Genomic DNA, 19,028 nt, shown 5'->3' with positions numbered 1-19,028 from the left:
ACATGTACCTGGGAAAGAAGTTCTCTTCATGATACCTGGTTGTATGCATCTCTATGTAAATGAACAATCTCTCCTCAGGCTACAGCCTAATGTGGTTGAAAAAGATCTGTCAACACACTAGGATCCGAACACTCAGGCTTGAACCCCTGGTTGGTCTCTCAATGCTGTCTTGGGTCACAATGTAGGATCTCTGTTGTGATACCATTGCCATAGTAACCCCTGTGTTTCTACTACTCTTGTGCAGGAGAAGGTGACCTTGGATCTGGGTTCATCAAGAGGTTCCCTAGGTTCTCTAGGGTTCACATGTACACATGGGAGAGTTCTTAGTCTTGATGTCTACAGCTCTCACATCCCTGGATTATGGAAAAGCTCCAATACGGACTAAGGGAAGAGGGAGCCAGACTCAGTACCTGTGAGTTCAGGGCACCCACTCACCTGGTGGCAGCTGTAGCAGAGGATCATTCATGCACCCACATCAGCCAACTTCACTGATACAGGCTCAGCATTTTCCCAATAACTGTGTAACATCCCCCAAATATCATGGCCCATAAAAAAGCTCCTGGCCAAAGGCCCCAATTGTCCACTCTAAATAATCCCCTCTCCTCGACTGTGCAATGGAAGCCTTAGGGGCTGAGCAAGGGCTCCTGTCAAGCTCTGGGCCTAGAATTGCCCAGGGCCTGTGTCCTCACACAACATCCCACATCCTAGTGCTCAGACCTAAGACACAGAGAACCTTGGCCACTCCTGAGCACTGGAGCCTTGGAGGGAAAGTTGGGCTGTGCTTGGAGCTCCAGAAGTGCTGAATTCATTCTGGGGAGTACTGCCCCCCTGCTGAAGTGGTCCTGGGCTTGTGAGGGGGATAAAGTTGAAAAAAAAAAAAGGATCATTGTCCTCATTTCGGGAGAAAAAAAAAGCAGAAGCACATACTCTGGATTTATGACACTCGGGAACCCAGGTAACATGAGTATTATGGCATTGAAGTATTTTGTTTTAATTTGTTTGTTCTCCTGGCCAAAGGCCCCAATTGTCCACTCTAAATAATCCCCTCTCTTTGACCCTGCATTGACTGAGGCATCCTTGGATCAGGGGAAGGATCTGGGTTCCCCATAGGCCTAGTGCTTATCTGAGTCTAAGTAGTAGTACAGGAGATACTGGGGAGGGCTCCATGGCTTCTACTGGAACCAGTGTATGTAGTAGCTGCCAACGCTGGATCCACTGCTCTGGATGCAGGTGAGTCTGACTTTTGTTCCAGGAGATGCAGAGAGGGAGGGCGCTGGGTCAGCAAAGGCTGGGACAGGGACCTGCAAACACAGACATTGATGGGTAATGGAGCAGCGACCAGATTACAGATTCCCAGTAGCTGAGCCTGAGGGGCTGATGGAGCCTAGGAACTGGGATGTGGTATGTGAGGACTGTCTGTACCGTACCTGTGCACTGAGAGAAGTACATCAGGAGACAGGAGTACAGGCGATGATGACCATCCCCACATCAGATGGGCTGCCCCAGACCTCTTTTTGTCCTCCACTTTTTTTCTACAAGAGAGATATCCATGCAAATGAAGTCCATCTAGTGATTTCCCAGCCCCTCCCTGAGCACTGGTGCTGGACCTCAGCTCACACCACACTGTAGAGGTTGGGAGTTGGCTTCCCCCATGGGGAGAGCCCTGGAGGAAGCATCTGCTGAGACCACACACAGGTCCCTGCTCAAGGGACTCCCCCAGGCCTGAGAGGACACAGCTGCTGAGTCCCCATCAGGGAGCACAGGGCCCAGCACACAGGCTTAGGATCCCATGAGTGAAGGGTCCTCATGGACGAGATATGTAGGGCTCACGGGCCCACACTTCCCCCTGCTGGTCACAGGCACCCACCCCATCTGGGACCAAAGCTCTGGGAGCACCAGGCCCCTGTCCATATCCCCATGTCTGTTCTCTAGATACCATGATTGGTATACACTGCACACGATTACTCTGGTCTCATTCTCTGAAGTGATGCTTCTCTATCTTAAGGACAAACATGTGCACAAATAACCTATTAATGTGTCACCAGAGAAGTTACCATAAAAGATGAAAGCTAAGCGTGTATCCTGTCAAACATCACTGATCAGAGGACAGTGGAGCTGGTTAGAGGGGCTTGTAGGGGATCTTGAGGGATTGCTGATCTTGAGACATTGTCCAGGAAGTAAGCTCCTTGGCTTATTCCCAAGACATCAGATCAGCAACCATTTCAAAAGTCAAGTGATACTGTGAGAACTTGATCGGGATCAGAGACAACCAAGTGATTTGTGAAAAACGAACAGCTTTGCCTGATGGAACATTTACTGGTGAATATTAGACATAGCTCTTTAGGTTTGGAAGTAAGACGTATCTCCTAAATTCATGGTTTCTGTGCATTTGTGTTTGCCAATTCCTCTCAGGTTACTTTCTTGCTTCACACATTGTTTATATTGTACCCAATTATTTTCACTTGTAATTTTGTACCCATTGCTTTCCTTCAGTTGGAAGATGAGTGGGATGTTTCATTGTTGTTTCTATATGCCTGGAATGGGGTTGCAGAAATCATGTTCTCACTGGTCCCCAAACCAACCTGATATATGTGCACATAGTCACGAAATCTCTAGACTCACGATGACCAGAGTTTAGAAGGTCTATGACCATTATCACCCCATTCCCCAGACACCCTTTCCACAACATATTCAGAGTGATTCTCCTTCAGCTCAGGCAGGTCACCCCCTTGCTTCAAACCCTTCAGTGACTCCTCCCTGCTATTTGCTCCACACCCAAGCCCCTCTCACCCCTGAGGATCCTCTAGGATTTGGTCCCACCCACTCCCACTCCCACTTTGTAGCCCTGCCTTCCCCTTGTCCCCTACCCCAGCCTCATCCCTCTCTGTCCTTGGTCTCTCTAAGCTCATTCCCTCCCCCATTAACCACACCAGCTCCTGTCTGTCTGTTGGAAGGAGGTGGGCTTCACCTTAAGATGATGGTAGAAGCCCACATGTTGACAACTTTGAGCTTCTGTTGAAAGCAGGGAGGACACACAGTGTAACACATTGTGGTATGTATTTCTCTATTTGTCTTCTGTCCTGTTTACTGTAGCTTTATAATAGGTCTCAAATTAACAAGTGTCAGTCTCCCATTTTGTTCTTCCCCTGCTACATAATGTGTACAGGTAGGGAACTCAGGCAGGATCCCAGGAGGTGCAGAGGAACCCCCAGGTTCCCAGGGGCACTAACAGAGGAAGTGCGCCCTGGGGGAGAGTGCATCACACTCCACTGGCCGAGCTCCCTAATGGGATGGAAGGCAGACTGACGGAGCCCCAGGGGAGTCCCCATCAGGGAGGTCAGGCAGCGGCTAGGGCTGCGGCTCCACGAGGAGGGGGCTGTGTGGCCCCAAGAGCACGATTCCAGCAGCTCAGACTCCAGAGTCCAAGGAGCCAGGGGACACAGCCCAGAATCAGCACTCCCCTTGTCCTGGGAGGGCTCAGGACAGCGAGGATGCTCCTGCCACTGGGGGTCCCTGAGCTGTTCAGATCAGTGCCCCCTGCACCGGGAGCATCCAGCCCAGTGTGGACTGGGTGCTGTGGTAGTTACTGCTGGAGCTGGCTCCAGGGCTGGGGAGCTGGCCGCCGCCGGTCTTTTGTTCCTTCCTGTGTCACCTTGTGCCTAAGACAGAATGGGGCCACCAGGGAATGGGATCCTCATAGAATAACCAGCTCCCACTGAGCCATGTACCTGGCAGGGGGTGGGTCAACTCCCAAGGTGCACAACCTGAGAAAATGTACAGAAGCCCCTCCCCCAGAAGACCAGTTGGAAGGATAGGGGAAGAGAAAGTTCTTAACTGAGCAGCACTGAAAAGCTCCCAGGGAAGTCTAGGGACTTACAGTATATAGAATCAGGGGATACCCCTCCTTGTTTTTGTTTTGCTTTGCTTTTGTTTTTGTTTTTGTTTTTTGTTCCTCGTTTGATTTCCTTTTTTCCCTCATTTTTTCCTTCCTTTTTTTTTAATTTTTATTTATTTATGATAGTCACACACAGAGAGAGAGAGGCAGAGACACAGGCAGAGGGAGAAGGAGGCTCCATGCACCGGGAGCCCGACGTGGGATTCGATCCAGGGTCTCCCGGATCACGCCCTGGGCCAAAGGCAGGCGCCAAACCGCTGCGCCACCCAGGGATCCCTCCTTCCTTTTTTAAGTACAACTTTTTAGCAACTCTGCACTGAGAAAAATGACTAGAAAGAAGAAGCAAATTGGCAAATTGAACACCAATAAAAGTAAATTTATTATTAAAAAAAAATTCTTATACCCACAGGAGTGCTTCTTTCTGGATGACTCTTCTCTCCATGTGGGAAGCTTCCAAATCACAGATACCATATCCATGTTCTTTACATCCGACCCCACAGGGTACTTCACACAGTCCTTCAGGTCACTGCTGAGTGCTGGTGACAGAGCTCTGGATGTTAACCTCAGGACTCTGAGGATCTTGAGAGGGACATGTGACCAGCAGGGGGCACTGTGCACCTCCCTGGGCCCTTCAAGTGACCCTCCCAGCTGGGGGAGACCCCTGGCCTCAGGGAGGTCAGAGGCTGAGCTGCCCCCTGTGCCCCTGGTGAGACCCAGCAGCCTGGTGCCGTCAGGGCCTGGCAAAGGCTCCTGGGCAGAGTCCTGTGGGGGTTCCCACAGATCCTCCCTCCACCCTTCTTGGGTCTGCTCAGAGCAGATCCTGCCCTCAGCCTCCTCTGTCCTCTCTTCTCCTGAACACTGTCAGATGGAGTGTGAGAGAGTCAGGAAGAGGGTGAAAGTTTCCATAAACAGCCCTTCATTTCCAGGAGACAGTAGGGAGGATAAGACAAGCCTGAGTCACCTCAAACCAACTGTGGAGTCCAGGTGTTGTGTCGCTCTGCTCTTTCTGCTCAGGAACAGCGCCAGTCTTCTGAATGAGCTCCCAGGCTTGATCATTCCCCAGAACTGAGATACTCCCAGCTTCAATGACCCATCCCCAATGAGGGTCTCTGTTTGCAGGTTCCCTGTCTCAGCCTGTGCTGATCCATCTGCCCTCAGGGTCTGGGGGCAGCCCTGATGGCTCAGCGGTTTGCACCACCCTCATCCCAGGGCATGATCTTGGATACCTGAATTCAGTCCTGCATCAGGCTTCCTACATGGAGCCTGTTTCTCCCTCTTCTTGTGTCTCTGCTTCTCTCTCTCTCTCTATCTCTCTCTCTGTCTCTCATGAATAAATAAATATAATTTTTAAAAAGATAAAAATAAATAAAAACTAATAATAACCAGATATCTTCCCCTGGAGGTTTATTACAGGTTTATATTTAATGAACACTCAGTTGGTCCTGACTAAGATGTCTTTCAATATGTGGCACATTTGTATACGCAGATATTTTTCATAGTATTATGATTATTTTATTACATTTTTGAAGAGCAATTATCTTGAGAGTGTAATAATATCTCCTGTTTCTTAGAGGCTAAAAGAAGAAAAAGTACACATGAACAGAGAAAATTGTTTTTGAGCAAAGCAATTCAATATGCTACTGTGATGGTACTTAAATGACACTATGGTGCTGTCAGAATTCACTGAACTGTGTAGAGACACTTGACAGAGCCCTAAAGTCTGCATATAAAGGTCAATTATAAGGCTTGAGGCCCATGAAGGAATGTAGTCTGTAACCAAACCCATGGACCCGCAGGACAAACCTATGAGCCCACCTCAGTGCAGGGCTTGGGGGAAAGCTGCTCCACCAAGACTTTGAATGTGAGTGAAGCTTGTAAGTGTAAAGTCATGAGAGACTGCACAGAGCTCTGTGTCTAGTAGACAAGGGTGTGTCCTGGGGGGAAAAGGTGCATGGTTTTTTTGGGGCTGCTCTGTGTCTTGAAATTGCACAATTGAGTAAATGGATGGGCACTGCTGCAAGCTGCTTGCTCACTTCAGGAATGGAGATTCATCAAGGAAGGAGGCCCGAGTGAAGACTGTGGTCATGGATTTTAGCTGGAGATGGTAGTTTGCAATCATGTGTAGTTTGGTGGAGACAGATAATTACACGTGGAAAAGGTCACCACTATGTGCATGTTCGGGTTACTTACTCCCACATAGAATTCTTTCATGTTTCCGCTGTGAGGGATTAGATGCAGTGAAGTCCCATAATGTCACTATGGTGCATTTCCCCAGATAATGCTCTCTAATCCCATTCTCTCAGGAGGAGAGGCAGGATGAACAGGGATCAGCTTGTAGTGTCAGAAAGTGAAGAATCCTTCTGAACAAACAAGCAAATCAATGCACTCCCACCATGCATACACAGGTACACACACAGTGACAGGGTGTGTCAAGGAGTTCAAGAGCCAACTGAAAATGCTTTCACTGAGTAAAACTGGAAAGATTTGAGGACCAAATAAATATAATGGTATTGAGTTTTAACTCCAAGTCTATAGGAGATGTCCACGGACCATACTGTTAACTGCTTGTACAAATGCATAAACAGAAGAGATGCTTTCCTGTGCAGAGGATATTGAGTAACAGGTGTAAACTCTTCGTCCTGAAGGATGTCAGGAATAATACTCAGTAAGTGTGGACATAGACACCAGAAAACAAGGAGAGCCTGAGAAAATGTCACAGTAAGAGAAGCTTAAGGAGATACGAGGAATGTAATGAATAATAATGATTGGAATCTCAAAATAGAAAAGGGACATTAGGTAAAAACTAGAAAATGTGAATAAACTGAGGATATAAATTGTTGTGGATTGATTCCAGTCTCCACTCATTCATGTGATAAAAAGTTCTTAAACATCTCATGTTTCAGGATGTGTCAGAATCAGGAAATGGGGATGTTGCAGATGTAATCAGCTCAGATGAGGTCAGAAAGGTTTAATCTCATATGCAATCTTTCTCTCCCTTTGGTTTTCCTCCAACACTTTGGTTGAATGATGGCAAAAGGTTTCTCAGTGTTTTAGAGAACAGAACTATCATTGTCATAGAGAGCCTTGATATAACAGAAAAAAATATCAGAAGGTTCTGTGATCTTTTCACTGTCAATCACTGCTGCACTTAACAAATAAGTGCAAAGCTGAATGGAGGTGGATACCAGGTCCATGGGGTCACTTGATTTCGGAGTAGAGAAAGAAATTCTAAGGTTTCCATATCATATAAATTTTTTTCAATCCTTATACTCTAAACAATTAGAATCTGGACTAATAAAAAAAGAAAATGAATTGCAAGTATATCAGAGATGCAAGAAAAAATGAATTACCAGGCACATTGCAAAGGGAAAATAAAAACCCAGACTGGGAAGCATGAATAGTGGACACTTTCATGCTGAGATCATTTTAGTGTGTACAAATGCAGACATCATTGCCTGTGGGGTCACGTGATATAACTGGAGACTCTCATAAAATAGCACCATCAAAATTGGCATATCCGATCCCTCAGGTAAGATAACCCATGTAGATTCCTTATCAGATATGAACAAACAGGGAGGAGAGGCAAGATGGCGGAAGAGTAGGGTCCCCAAATCACCTGTTCCCACTAAATTACCTAGATAACCTTTAAATCATCCTGAAAATCTACAAATTCAGCCTGAGATTTAAAGAGAGAACAAAAAAAAAAAACCACAAAAAATAAATAAATAAAGAGAGAACAGCTGGAACGCTACAGTGAGAAGAGTTCACGCTTCTATCAAGGTAGGAAGACGGGGAAAAAAGAAATAAAGAAACAAAAGGCATCCAAGGGGGAGGGTCCCCGCGAGGAGCCTGGCTAAGGCTGGGGCGAGTGTCCCCAGGACAGGAGAGCCCCATCCCAGAGAAGCAGGAGCTGCACCAACCTTCTAACACCCACAGGGAGTTAGAGCAGAACCCCAGGAGGGCAGGGATGCCCTCAGGCTACCTGGGAAACTAACAGACACCTGCGCACCCAGGAGAGTGCACCGAGCTCCCTGAAGGGCTGCAGTGCACAAGTCTGGACCCAGAGCAGCTTGGAGGGGCTCGGGCAGCAGATCCGTGGAGGGGGCTGCGTGGCTCCTGGAGCGCGAATCCAACAGCGCAGGTCCGGGGCACCCGGCCACAGCCCAGAATCCAGCCTCCCCCACGGACAGGCAGAGGCCCGGAGAGCCTAGGACAGCAAGGATGCTCCTGCCCCGAGCTGAGCAGATCAGCGGTCTTGCCCCCGGAGCATCCAGGCCTCTGCAGATGGAGAGCTCCATAGTTATTGTGGGAGCTGAATCCAGGTTTCTGGAGCTGGCCCCACCACTGTGGTTGTTCCTCCTGGGGCCTCACGGGGTAAGCAACCCCAGCTGAGACCAACACCAGGCAGGAGACAGAGCAGCTCCACCAAGAGCTAACACCTGAAAATCAGCACAACAGGCCCCTCCACCAGAAGACCAACTAGAAACAAGTTCGATGGGAAGTCAAGGGACTAAAAGTATACAGAAACAGAAGATACTCCCCCATGTTTTTTGTATTTTTTTTCTTCTTTTTCATTTCTGATTGCTTCCCCCACCCTTTTTTCCCTTTCTTTCTTTTTCTTTCTCTTTTTATACTCTTTTTTCCTTTTTTTCTCCTTCTCTTTTCTTTCCTTCTTTCTCTTCTCTCTTTTTCTCCTTTTCCCAATACAACTTGTTTCTGGTCACTAAGCACTGAGCAAAATGCCTAGAAGGAAAACCTCACATCAAAGGAAAGAATCAGAAACAGTCCCCTCTCCCACAGAGTTACAAAATCTGGATTACAATTCAATGTCAGAAAGCCAATTCAGAAGCACTATTATACAGCTACTGGTGGCTCTAGAAAAAAGCATAAAGGACTCAAGAGACTTCATGACTGCAGAATTTAGATCCAATCAGGCAGAAATTAAAAATCAATTGAATGAGATGCAATCCAAACTAGAAGTCCTAACGATGAGGGTTAATGAGGTGGAAGAACGAGTGAGTGACATAGAAGACAAGTTGATGGCAAAGAGGAAAACTGAGGAAAAAAGAGACAAACAATTAAAAGAGCATGAAGACAGATGAAGGGAAATAAATGACAGCCTGAGGAAGAAAAGCCTACGTTTAATTGGGGTTCCCGAGGGCGCTGAAAGGGACAGAGAGCCAGAATATGTATTTGAACAAATCATAGCTGAAAACTTTCCTAATCTGGGAAGGGAAACAGGCATTCAGATCCAGGAAATAGAGAGATCCCCCCCTAAAATCAATAAAAACCGTTCAACACCTCGACATTTAATAGTGAAGCTTGCAAATTCCAAAGATAAAGAGAAGATCCTTAAAGCAGCAAGAGACAAGAAATCCCTGATTTTTATGGGGAGGAATATTAAGGTAACAGCAGACCTCTCCACAGAGACCTGGCAGGCCAGAAAGGGCTGGCTGGATATATTCAGGGTCCTAAATGAGAAGAACATGCAACCAAGAATACTTTATCCAGGGGATCCCTGGGTGGCGCAGCGGTTTGGCGCCTGCCTTTGGCCCGGGGCGTGATCCTGGAGACCCGGGATCGAATCCCACATCGGGCTCCCGGTGCATGGAGCCTGCTTCTCCCTCTGCCTGTGTCTCTGCCTCTCTGTCTCTCTCTGTGTGACTATCATGAATAAATAAATAAAATCTTTAAAAAAAAAAAAGGATACTTTATCCAGCAAGGCTCTCATTCAAAATAGAAGGAGTGATAAAGAGCTTCCAAGACAGGCAGGAACTGAAAGAATATGTGACCTCCAAACCAGCTCTGCAAGAAATTTTAAGGGGGACTTTTAAAATTCCCCTTTAGGAAGAAGTTCAGTGGAACAATCCACAAAAGCAAGGACTGAATAGATATCATGATGACACTAAACTCATATCTTTCAATACTAACTCGGAACATAAATGGGCTTAATGACCCCATCAAAAGGCGCAGGGTTTCAGACTGGATAAAAAAGCAGGGCCCATCTATTTGCTGTCTACAGGACACTCATTTTAGACATAAGGACACCTACAACCTGAAAATAAAAGGTTAGAGAAGCATTTACCATTTAAATGGTCTCCAAAAGAAAGCAGGGGTAGCCATCCTTATATCAGATAAACAAAAATTTACCTCGAAGACTGTAGTGAGAGATGAAGAGGGACACTATATCATAGTTAAAGGATCTATCCAACAAGAGGACTTAACAATCCTCAATGTATATGCCCCAAATGTGGGAGTTGCAAAATATTTAAATCAATTAATAACCAAAGTGAAGATATACTTACATAATACACTTATACTCGGTGACTTCAATCTAGCTCTTTCTACCCTCGATAGCTCTTCTAAGCACAACATCTCCAAAGAAATGAGAGCTTTAAATGATACACTGGACCAGATGGATTTCACAATATATCTACAGAACTTTACATCCAAACTCAACTGAATACACATTCTTCTCAAGTGCACATGGAACTTTCTCCAGAAAGGCCACATACTGGGTCACAAATCGGGTCTGAACGGATACCAAAAGATTGGGATCATCACGTGCATAGTCTCAGACCATAATACCTAGAAATCAGAACTAAATCACAACAAGAAGTTTGGAAGGAACTCAAACATGTGAACATTAAGGACCATTCTGCTAAAAGATGAAAGGGTCAACCAGGAAATTAAGGAAGAATTTAAAAGATTCAAGCAAAAATGAACTATTGGGAGTTAATCAAGATAAGAAGCTTTTGCACAGCAAAGGATACAGTCAACAAAACTCAAAGACAACCTACAAATTGGAGAAGATATTTGCAAATGACATATCAGATAAAGGGCTAGTTTCCAAGATCTATAAAGAACTTCTTAAACTCAACACCAAAGAAACAAACAATCCAATCATGAAATGGGCAAAAGACATGAACAGAAATCTCACAGAGGAAGACATAAACATGGCCAACATGCACATGAGAAAATGTTCTGCATCACTTGCCATCAGGGAAATACAAATCAAAACCACAATGAGATACCACCTCACACCAGTGAGAATGGGGAAAATTAACAAGGCAGGAAACAACAAATGTTGGAGAGGATGTGGAGAAAAGGGAACCCTCATACACTGTTGGTGGGAATGTGTACTGGTGCAGCCACTCTGGAAAACTGTGTGGAGGTTCCTCAAACAGTTAAAAATATACCTGCCCTACGACCCAGCAATTGCACTGCTGGGGATTTACCACAAAGATACAGATGCAGTGAAACGCCGGGACACCTGCACCCCGATGTTTATAGCAGCAATGTCCACAATACCCAAACTGTGGAAGGAGCCTCGGTGTCCAACGAAAGATGAATGGATAAAGAAGATGTGGTTATGTATACAATGGAATATTACTCAGCTATTAGAAATGACAAATACCCACCATTTGCTTCAACGTGGATGGAACTGGAGGGTATTATGCTGAGTGAAGTAAGCCAGTCGGAGAAGGACAAACATTATATGTTCTCATTCATTTGGGGAATATAAATAATAGTGAAAGGGAATATAAGGGAAGGGGGAAGAAATGTGTGGAAAATATCAGAAAGGGAGACAGAACGTAAAGACTGCTAACTCTGGGAAACGAACTAGGGGTGTTGGAAGGGGAGGAGGGCGGGGGGTGGGAGTGAATGGGTGACGGGCACTGGGGGTTATTCTGTATGTTAGTAAATTGAACAGCAATAAAAAATAAATAAATAAAATAAAAAGATTCATGGAAACTAATGAGAATGAAGATACAACCATTCAAAATCTTTGGGTTGCAGCAAAAGCAGGCCTATGGGGGAAAAACATAGCAATACAAGCATCCGTTCAAAACCTGGAAAGAACTCTAATACAATAGCTAACCTTACACCTAAAGGAGCTGGAGAAAAAAGAGTAGATAGATCCTACACCCAGCAGAAGAGGAGAGTTAATTAAGATTCCAGCAGAACTCAATGAAATCGAGACCAGAAGAATTGTGGAACAGATTAACAGAACCAGGAGTTGGTTCTTCGAAAGAATTAATAAGATAGATAAACCATTAGCCAACCTTATTAAAAAGAAGAGAGAGAAGACTCAAATTAATAAAATCATGAATGAGAAAGGAGAGATCACTACCAACACCAAGGAAACACAAACGAGTTTAATAACATATTATGAACAGCTATACGCCAATAAAAAGGGCAATCCAGAAGAAATGGACGCATTCCTGGAAAGCCGCAATGTACCAAACCTGGAACAGGAAGACATAGAAAACCTAATCAGGCCAATAACCAGGGAGGAAATTGAAGCAGTCACCAAACCCTCCCAAGGCACAAGAGTCCAGGGCCAGATGGCTTTTCAGGGGAATTCTATCAAACGTTTAAAAAAGAAACCATACCTATTCTACTAAAGCTGTTTGGAAAGATAGAAAGAGATGGAGTACTTCCAAATTTGTTCTATGAGGCCAGCATCACCTTAATTCCAAAACCAGACAAAGACCCCACCAAAATGGAAAATTACAGACCAATATCCCTGATGAACATGGATGCAAAAATTCTCAACAAGATACTAGAAAATAGGATCCAACTGTACATTAAGAAAATTATTCACCATGATCAAGTAGGATTTATCCCCGGGACACAAGGCTGGTTCAACACTCGTAAACAATCAATGTGATTCATCATATCAGCAAGAGAAAAACAAAGAACCATATGATCCTCTCATTAGATGCCGAGAAAACATTTGACAAAATACAGCATCCATTCCTGATCAAAACTCTTCAGAGTGTACGGATAGAGGGAACATTCCTCGACATCTTAAAAGCCATCTACAAAAAGCCCACAGCAAATATCATTATCATTGGGGAAGCACTGGGAGCCCTTCCCCTAAGATCAGGAACAAGACCGGGATGTCCACTCTCACCACTGCTGTTCAACATAGTACTGGAAGTCCTAGCCCCAGCAGTCAGACAAGAAAGAGACATTAAAGGCATTCAAATTGGCAAAGAAGAAGTGAAACTGTCTCTCTTCACCGATGACATGATACTCTACATAAAAATCACAAAAGCCTCCACCCCATGATTGCTAGAACTCATACAGCAATTTGGTAGTGTTGCAGGATACAAAATACATGCCCAGAAATCAATGGCATTTCTATACACTAACAATGAGACTGAAGAAAGAGAAATTAAGAATCAATCCCAATTACAATTGCACCCAAAAGCATAAGATACCTAGGAATAAACCTAACGAACGACGTAAAGGATCTATACGTTAAAAACTATAGAACACTTCTGAAAGAAATTGAGGAAGACACAAAGAGATGGAAAAATATTACATGCTTATGGATTGGAAGAATTAATATTGTGAAAATATCAATGTTACCCAGGGAAATTTACATGTTTAATGCAATCACTATCAAAATACCATGGACTTTCTTCAGAGAGTTAAAACAAATTATTTTAAGATTTGTGTGGAATCAGAAAAGACCCCGAATAGCCAGGGGAATTTTAAAAAAGAAAACCATATCTCGGGGCATCGCAATGCCAGATTTCAGGTTGTACTACAAAGCTGTGGGCATCCAGACAGTGTGGTACTGGCACAAAAACAGACACATAGATCAATGGAACAGAATAGAGAACCCAGAAGTGGACCCTGAACTTTATGGTCAACTAATATTCGATAAAGGAGGAAAGACTATCCATTGGAAAAAAAGACAGTCTCTTCAATAAATGGTGCTGGGAAAATTGGAGATCCACATGCAGAAGAATGAAACTAGACCACTCTCTTTCACCATACACAAAGATAAACTCAAAATGGATAAAAGATCTAAATGTGAGACAAGATTCCATCAAAACCCTAGAGGAGAACACAGGCAACACCTTTTTTGAATTCGCCCACAGTAACTTCTTGCAAGATACATCCATGAAGGCAAAAGAAACAAAAGCAAATATAAACTATGGGGACTTCGTGAAGATAAGAAGCTTTTACACAGCAAAGGATACAGTCAACAAAACTAAAAGACAACCTACAGAATGGGAGAAGATATTTGCAAATGACGTATCAGATAAGGGGCTAGTTTCCAAGATCTATAAAGAACTTATTAAACTCAACACTAAAGAAACAAACAATCCAATCATGAAATGGGCAAAAGTCATGAAGAGAAATCTCATAGAGGAATACATAGACATGGCCAACATGCACATGAGAAAATGCTCTGCCTCATTTGCCATCAGGGAAATACAAATCAAAACCACCATGAGATACCACCTCACACCAGTGAGAATGGGGAACATTAACAAGGCAGGAAACCACAAATGTTGGAGAGGATGCGGAGAAAAGGGAACCCTCTTACACTGTTGGTGGGAATGTGAAGTGGTGCAGCCACTCTGGAAAACTGTGTGGAGGTTCCTCAAAGAGTTAAAAATAGACCTGCCTGACGACCCAGCAATTGCACTGTTGGGGATTTACCCCAAACATTCAGATGCAATGAAATGCCGGGACACCTGTATCCCGATGTTTCTAGCAGCAATGTCCACAATACCCAAACTGTGGAAGGAGTCTCGGTGTCCATGGAAAGATGAATGGATAAAGAAGATGTGGTTTATAAAGAAGATGTGGTTTATGTATACAATGGAATATTCCTCAGCCATTAGAAATGACAAATACCCACCATTTTCTTCAATGTGGATGGAACTGGAGGGTATTATGCTGAGTCACGTCAGTCAATCGGAGAGGGAGAAACATTGTATGTTCTCATTCATTTGGGGAATATAAATAATAGTGAAAGGGAATACAGGGGAAGGGAGAAGAAATGTGTGGAAAACATAAGAAAGGGAGACAGAACATAAAGACTCCTAACTGTGGGAAAGGAACTAGGCGTGATGGAAGCGGAGGGTGGTGGAGGGTGGGGGTGAGTGGGTAACGGGCACTGAGGGGTGCACCTGACAGGATGAGCACTGGGTGTCATTCTGTATGTTGGCAAATTGAACACCAATAAAAAATAAATTTATTATTTAAAAAAAGAAAGGGAATCAGAACATCGACTCCTAAATCTGGGAAACGAACTAGGGGTGGTGGAAGGGGAGGAGGGCGGGGGTGGGGGTTTGCACAAAAACAGAAAATTCTTATTAAGACTAATGAGAAAATGGCAGTGCTGTGGAAATTTCTACAGGCCAGTAAATGAGCAAGGGTGGAGACCCCGGATGCCTCAGATGTCAGGTGAGAGACAGTACACTGGACCTGCCAGTCCCAGTCCATGGATATCAGTGCAAAGATACTCTGTGTACCAACCCAATGCAAGATGTCCTTTCTGTCCTCTGCAGCCCTTTGTCAAGGAAAAGGCAACTGTGAGTAACTGGGGGATGGAAAGGAAGGAGGATCCCTTGCTCCCAGGTGGTGCCCCTGGATGGAACTGTGTCCATGGTGGCAGCAGGAGAGAAGCAAAAACAAGCTACAGGCTGTGCCTGAGCAGATTCTGGGGCCTCTCTCCCACCAGATGAGAAAGGGGTTCTGGTCTCAGATCCCTTGAGCTCTGTGTGAGTCCTTAGATACTGTCACAGGAGGAGCTGGGAAGGGCAGCCTCACCCTCTGGTCTTAGCCCAGTGATGTTCATAGATCTGTAGTTGCCAGACATGGAGCCAGAGAATTGATTGGGGTCCACAAACAGACTAACCATTATTATAGAGGAGAATTTCAGGACCCATTTGTGAGAGCATTGGAACCAGGGCACAGTGTACAGTAACGGTTTCCATGTTTCAGAAAACCTGCATGCTTGTTTCTGGCTTGACCTACATGAAGTCACTCCCTGGGGCAGCTTGCCCCTGGCACAGAGGCATGTCTGCTCAATTTGGTGAAATTGTATCGTGTGTTCATGCCAAGAACAAGCTTTGGGATCTGAATTTAAGAGAGTGGGGTCAGGTTTTGTAGACAAACTTCCCTGGAGTGTATCTCAGACTCCAGCTTATACCAAACAATCAAAAGAACCAGCTGAAGGCCAAGGAGTAGGGGCTGCAGAGGAAACTCCATTGTTGTGGAGACAACAGATTTGTGTCTCACTTCCCCATTGGACTGGAGCACTGTGTGAGTATTGAGGCTGTCATCGTAGGACTGGCAATAATAATCAGCCTCGTCCTCAGCCTGGAGCCCAGTGATGGTCAGAGTGGCTGAGCTGCCTGACTTGGAGCCAGAGAATCGTTCAGGGACCCCAGATTCTCTGTTATCATCACCATAGATGAGGAGACTGGGTGCCTTTCCTGGGAGCTGTTGGTACCAGTGCACATAATTATCACCACCGATGTTGTTTGTGCTTCCAGTGCAGGAGATGGTGACCCTTTGGCCCAGGGATCCAGACACTGAGGCTGGCTGAGTCAGCACAGACTGGGCCCAGGACCCTGCAAGGGGGAGAGAAACAGAGAGGGTGATGCTGGGGTCTGGAAAAAAGAGGAGGAAGCATGTCCCCACATGTACTCCCAAGACCCCTTCCCCTGTCCCCACATCCATTCACCTGTGCAGTGAGCGAGGAGGGTGAGGAGGAGAGGGAACCAGGCCATGGTAGAGGTCATCAATGATCCTGCCTCTGTGGTCCCACAGCTGAGCGGAGCCTTCTCTCCTGTCTCCCTTCCCCTCTTCGTCCTCTTAGAGAGGGAGGGCCCATCCATGCAAATGAGACCTCAGCTCTCTGACCCCTCCCTGGTCCTGGGTCAGGTCCCTCTGCCTCAGGAAGTCAGGGGGTGGGCAGCGGAGGGGTTATGTGGGGCCAGGGCTTGGGGAAGTCCCAGCTTTGAGCCCTGAGCGAAGGCCTCAGGCAGTTCCAGGCACAAGGTGCCAGGGATCACTGCAGCTTGAGTTCAGGAAGCAAATTTATATTTGTCGTAGAATCATCCTGTCCATCTATCTTTCTGTGAAAATCAGGTCTAGATGATTTCCTCCAAGATGCAGTGGAGGACGAAATACGAGGCCTGTGTGATTCAGAGCTGAAGGCTCATGTGGCTCCTGGGGACCCAGGTGCAGGATAGTCAACTATCGTGAGGACACTGGTTACTCTAGTGTGCAGAAGTCAGCTATAGATTTTCCTGGTATTCCTGATCAAGACCCTGACTCTCGGGAGCACCCCACCTGCACCCCCTGCTAGCCTCAGACTCCATGCTAGCCTCAGACTCCATGCCCCCCAGTCTGTGTCACTCCCCAGCCTTCCGAGAAGAGTATCTGATCTTTGCAGTTGGACTTTTCTTATGTCACCACCTAGGGTAACATAATGGGCAGGTCAGCTCTGTGGAGTTTAGCGTTGAGCCACTCATTTTTCCAGGTCACCAATGCCCTCAGACAACTAAGTAAGACCTTTATTTTATGAGATTTTTCAGGATTTCCTGATTATCTAACTTTACTTCTACCTTGTCCCTGGTTTCATTAATGGGACATAATACACTTTAACCCAGCTCAAGGTTTGAAGTATCCCAGAAAAGTCATTGGTTTAACTCTGGTAATTATTCTACATAGGTTACCATACAGGTTGACTTATTTGATTATTTTTATTATTGTCAAGGGCTTCTGTGAGGTTGACCAGCTCCTGTGATATGTATCTTGGCTTTTTATCTCTGTCCTTGACAAAAGAATACCATACTGTCAGAACAACATGTCTTGTCCTTAATCACTTCTCTGGACTTTCATTTACCCCTGAATAATTATTTCTGCATTATGACATTAAAATTTTTTTATTGGAGTTCAATTTGTCAACTTATAACATATCACCTAATGCTCATCCTGCCAAGTGCCTCCCTCAGTGCCCATCACCCAATCATCCCAACCCCCTACCCACCTCCCTTTCCATTACCCCTTGTTCGTTTCCCAGAGTTAGGTGTCTCTCATGTTTTGTCATCCTCTCTGATATTTTCACTCATTTCTCTCTTCTTCCCTTCATTCCCTTTCACTATTTTTTTATATTCCCCAAATGAATGAGACCATTTAATGTTTGTCATTCTCCAATTGAGTTATTTCACTCAGCATAATACCCTCCAGGTCCAACCACATCGAAGCAAATGGTGAGCATTTGTCGTTTCTAATGGCTGAGTAATATTACATGGTACACATAGAACACATCTTCTCTATCCATTCATCTTTCGATGAACACTGAGGCTCCTTCCACAGTTTGGGTATTGTGGACATTGCTGCTATAAACATCGGGGTGCAGGAGTCCTGCCATTTCACTGCATCTGTATCTTTGGGGTAAATTCTCAGCAGTGTAATTGCTGGGTCGTAGGGCAGGTCTATATTTAACTCTTTGAAGTACCTCCACGCAGTTTCCCGGAGTGACTATACCACTTCATATTCCCACCAACAGTGCAAGAGAGTTCCCCTTTCTCCACATCCTCTCCAACATTTGTTGTTTCCTGTCTTGCTAATTTTCCCTATTCTAACTGGTGTGAGGTGGTATCTCATTGTAGTTTTGAATTATATTTCCCTGATGGCAAGTCATGAGGACCATTTTCTCATGTGCGTGTTGACCATGTCTATGTCTTCCTCTGTGAAATTTCTGTTCCTGTCTTTTGCCCATTTCATGATTGGAATATTTGTTTCTTTGCTGTTGAGTTTAAGAAGTTCTTTATAGATCTTAGATCTTGGATACTAGCCCTTTATCTGATAGGTTATTTGAAAATATCTTTTCCCATTCTGTAGGTTGTCTTGTAGTTTGGTTGACTGTTTCTTTTGCTGAGCAGAAGTTTTTGATCTTGATGAAGTCCCAATAATTCATTTTTGCTTTTGTTTCTCTAGCCTTCATGGATGTATCTTGCAAGAAGTTGCTGTGGCCAAGTTCAAAAATGGTGTTGCCTGTGTTCTCGTCTAGGATTTTGATGGAATCTTGTCTCACATTTAGATCTTTCATCCATTTTGAGTTTATCTTTGTTTATGGTGTAAGAGAATGGCTCAGTTTCATTCTTCTGCATGTGGGTGTCCAATTTTCCCAGCACCATTTATTGAAGAGACTGTCTTTTTTCCAGTGGATAGTCTTTCCTTTGTCGAATATTAGTTACCATAAAGTTGAGGGTCCACTTCTGGATTCTCTATTCTGTTCCATTGATCTGTGGGTCTGTTTTTGTGCCAGTACCACACTGTCTTGATGACCACAGCTTTGTAGTAC

General features: G+C 44.9%; 1 gene segment (V, D, J or C); it reads right to left on the bottom strand.

Moving 5' to 3' along the window:
* Nucleotides 1–1,172: 1,172 nt before the first annotated feature.
* Nucleotides 1,173–16,558, bottom strand: LOC119869140. The segment is given in 3 exon segments: nucleotides 1,173–1,301; nucleotides 15,950–16,284; nucleotides 16,398–16,558. Coding segments are annotated over 3 exon segments (618 nt in total).
* Between the last annotated feature and the right edge of the window lie 2,470 nt (nucleotides 16,559–19,028).

The sequence above is a fragment of the Canis lupus genome, chromosome 26, assembly GCF_011100685.1.
Source record: "Canis lupus familiaris isolate Mischka breed German Shepherd chromosome 26, alternate assembly UU_Cfam_GSD_1.0, whole genome shotgun sequence".
NCBI lineage: Eukaryota > Metazoa > Chordata > Mammalia > Carnivora > Canidae > Canis > Canis lupus.
Note: the sequence above shows the minus strand (reverse complement) of the source record. Positions and strands in the feature narration are given on the sequence as shown.